Source organism: Sinocyclocheilus grahami, unplaced genomic scaffold, assembly GCF_001515645.1.
Source record: "Sinocyclocheilus grahami isolate Dianchi unplaced genomic scaffold, SAMN03320097.WGS_v1.1 scaffold120.1, whole genome shotgun sequence".
Lineage (NCBI taxonomy): Eukaryota > Metazoa > Chordata > Actinopteri > Cypriniformes > Cyprinidae > Sinocyclocheilus > Sinocyclocheilus grahami.
Window position 1 is genome coordinate 703,169 of NW_015505299.1, and position 3,409 is coordinate 706,577.

Sequence of the window (3,409 nt, forward strand, 5' to 3'; positions counted from 1 at the left end):
GTCTTGTTTTTACTGTTTTATTATAATATAATAGTTTTTTTTCTCTCTATACGGACGTATTGTGAAGAATATGAGGGTCTCTGAAATGTCAACATTGCGTTTTAGTCTAAATGCATCATGCAGCTGCTACAGAGCTCTTCGGATATTCAGCATCTGGTTATTATTATTATTGATAAACAGCATTTTAATCATGTTTCTGTATTAATGTTCGGATTGCTATCATTACGTGTATAATGATTCCAGCGCGGAACTCCCGTAACACTCTTCACTATGACTTCCTTCTTCGGGCTTCGTGAACGTAAGCGTTGTTCGAGAATACCAGCTCCGCCGTAGCGAAGAGGTTTGACACCTTTCGCGCACCGTAGGGTTATTTTGCTTACGTCGGTGTTTACACTGCTGTCATCCTAGCGTTCATTTAACAGAAGGTAAAGTCTTGTTTTTACTGTTTTATTATAATATAATAGTTTTTTTTCTCTCTATACGGACGTATTGTGAAGAATATGAGGGTCTCTGAAATGGCAACATTGCGTTTTAGTCTAAATGCATCATGCAGCTGCTACAGAGCTCTTCGGATATTCAGCATCTGGTTATTATTATTATTATTGATAAACAGCATTTTAATCATGTTTCTGTATTAATGTTCGGATTGCTATCATTACGTGTATAATGATTCCAGTGGCTCGTTTGATATTATGTCATTCTTTTTGTTTAGATCAAACGAGAAAAGGTTTACAGGTTTTATGTTTTTCAGACAAGCTTAAAGGTTATTTGTCAAATCCTGATATTTCTCTATACTTTAGTCTTTCTGATTTGTGTTACAGTATTTCGATAAATTATAGTTTCCTTAAATATTGTGTGAACTATAGAAATGCAAGATGTCATGGGTCGAAAAAAAACACTCTGAAGTTCAGCTAATTGCATTTAATATGAATTTAAAGCTTTAATTCCAGTTAATATGACATTAAGTGTCCAAAAACATTACATTCAGTTCACACTTAATGCAGATTATTTGCAGAATAAGTATGCTGAAGTGTCCTTCTCCTCAAGGGTGTTGTGTATGTGACTATAGTTTATTTATTAGTCATTTATCTTGATGTGTTGATCTCTGTTTTGTTTGAACTGGGGTCGCAGGGACCATCCAGGCTGGACTCATGGACAGCAGTGAAGCTCCAGCTCCGAGGCCTGTTACTCTGGCGATAGATGGAGCAGCTGAGACGCTAGAAGCCTCCGTCCCGCCCCAGACCGACCCGACAGAAGACTCGTTCCGAGAGGAGAGCATCGACCTGGACGCCGAAGCGTTTGTTTCGCCGCAGGATGACAGCAGTCACTTTGAGAGCCTGAAAGACAAGCTGAATGACCAGATGATGGAGAGCGTGATGATTTCCGACTCCCCGAATAGCGAGGAAGAGGACGTGGCTCCCATTGACTCGCTTCTGGAGCAGAATGAAGAGGAGGAGGCCAAAACAACTGACGGAGATACAGAAGAAAGAAACGAAGACGTAAGCACAGCCAGCGCTGCTGAACCTGAGGAGGCATCTGAGGCTTTATTTAAAGAAGAGAGCGAGGAGGAGAAGATCGTGCAGGTGGATGACAAAAGGGAAAATGTTGCACCGGACGACCCAAAACCAGAGGCTCCCAAAACTCAGGAGCCAGCGCTTGAGATAGATACGGATATGCCCCCCAAAGACGAGGCCGTCCCGGTGTGTACCATCTTTAACCAGGGTGTGCTACCCAAAGCACAAGCCCTGATTCCCGACGGCTTTCAGCCCACGCTGGTCAAATCTCCAAGTTTCACCATCGGCAACACAGAAACCCCCAACAAACTGGTCCCTCAAGTGTGCCAGCCGAGCCCCAGCCTCAGCAAGTTCTTCACGGAAAGCAGCGCGGTCAACCCCGCCTCAGACTTCTTCGATTCTTTCACAACGTCCACGTCTTTCATATCAATCAGCAACCCAAACGCAGAGTCGCCCAAAGCAGCCGCCCCTCCAGAGTCTCCTCTCTTATCTGCCGCCACTGCTGCGGAAACCGTACCGACCAGCACATACTTCACCCCCGTCGCTACCAAACCTCAAGTAAGTCCCGTAGAGCCCATGAGTCAGCTCCAGACTGTGTTCCCGAGCGGCGACGACCCCTTCGGAAGTGCTCTGATCACCAGTGATCTGGATAAGCGCTATGACGCCTGGCTTCCCTCAGACGACACCAGGAAAGTGCTGATATCGGTGGCCACACAGCAGATCAGTCCTGTCCAGATAGACAGAGAGCAGCTCGCCATGCCTGGACTCAAGTTTGACAACCTACAGGTCAGTGCAAAATTACATTTTCAAATTTCATATGACCCAAAAATAAATATTGTGTCATTATTAAAGGCACAATATGTAATTTTCGCCCGCTAGAGGGCACATATTCCAAATAAACAAAGAGACAATGGCGAAGTTTGATGACGCGGTGACTGAGTGTGGAATCATGGGAGTTGTGGTCTTCATCCCCACAGCAGATGCAATCCGACGGGACTTGGGCAGAAATCATGTTCATAGATGAGCTAATGATCTATTAACGTAGGAGAGTGAAGCAGGGTGAGGCTGAAAGCCATCAAAACGAAACGAGGCGCTGAACGAGCGCGACACATGGCTCGAAAGCAGCGGAGCTTTTATTATGCCACAGTCGACCGCTTCCGCTCCTTCAGGTCGTGCGTATGTGGGGTGCATTATGCTAATATTTCCACATAGTGAGGTAGATATGTGGGGGCGTGTTAGAATGAGCCGTTTTAGGGGGGTGTGGCAGAGTCTTAACTTTGATAAAGAATATCTCTTTGGTTTTGAGACTTTAGTCTTTGCAACTTCAGGGATCTTATCTATGCACAATCAGCTTGTAACACTCCAAAGAGAAAGGAAAACTTGAAATTGCATCATATGACCCCTTTATAACACACAACGTATTAAAGCGTCTTTGGTGTTTCCATGTTTTCCGGAAATTGAGGGGTTATGACGTCATTGGGAGGCGACACAATGACACTATAGACACGGTCCACACTAGTTAAAACTAGTGACACTAGTTAAAATTGCTTATTTCTCTGGATTTAAACATTCTTCGAAACATTTGGGATAATGTACGTACACAAGTCTTTGCCAGGTTCAACTAGGCTTGCCGTGATAGACGGTGCTGACGGTGATACCGGTGTTAAGCCGCAACACCGGTTACGTCACTTGCCCACCGACCCCCACCGTCGTTTAGATTTTTTATAGTAATAAAAATCATTTAGTTCAGTAAAAGAACAGACACTACAATTAAAAACTGAACGCGGGTGCTGATTGAGGCGAGACAGACGAGAAGAGTGAGGCGAGACAGACGAGAAGAGTGAGGCGAGACAGACGAGAAGAGTGAGGCGAGACAGACGAGAAGAGTGAGGCGA

General features: G+C 44.8%; 1 protein-coding gene across 1 annotated transcript in view; it reads left to right on the forward strand.

Moving 5' to 3' along the window:
• The first annotated feature begins 337 nt into the window (after positions 1-337).
• The window catches only part of LOC107589762 (trafficking protein particle complex subunit 12-like), a 35,255-nt gene continuing 32,183 nt past the window's right edge, over positions 338-3,409 (forward strand). Inside the window, exons 1-2 of the mRNA XM_016278284.1 lie at positions 338-425; positions 1,132-2,300. Coding sequence (XP_016133770.1) covers positions 1,152-2,300 — 1,149 coding nt within the window. The 5' untranslated portion in view covers positions 338-425; positions 1,132-1,151. The remainder of the gene's footprint in view (positions 426-1,131; positions 2,301-3,409) is intronic.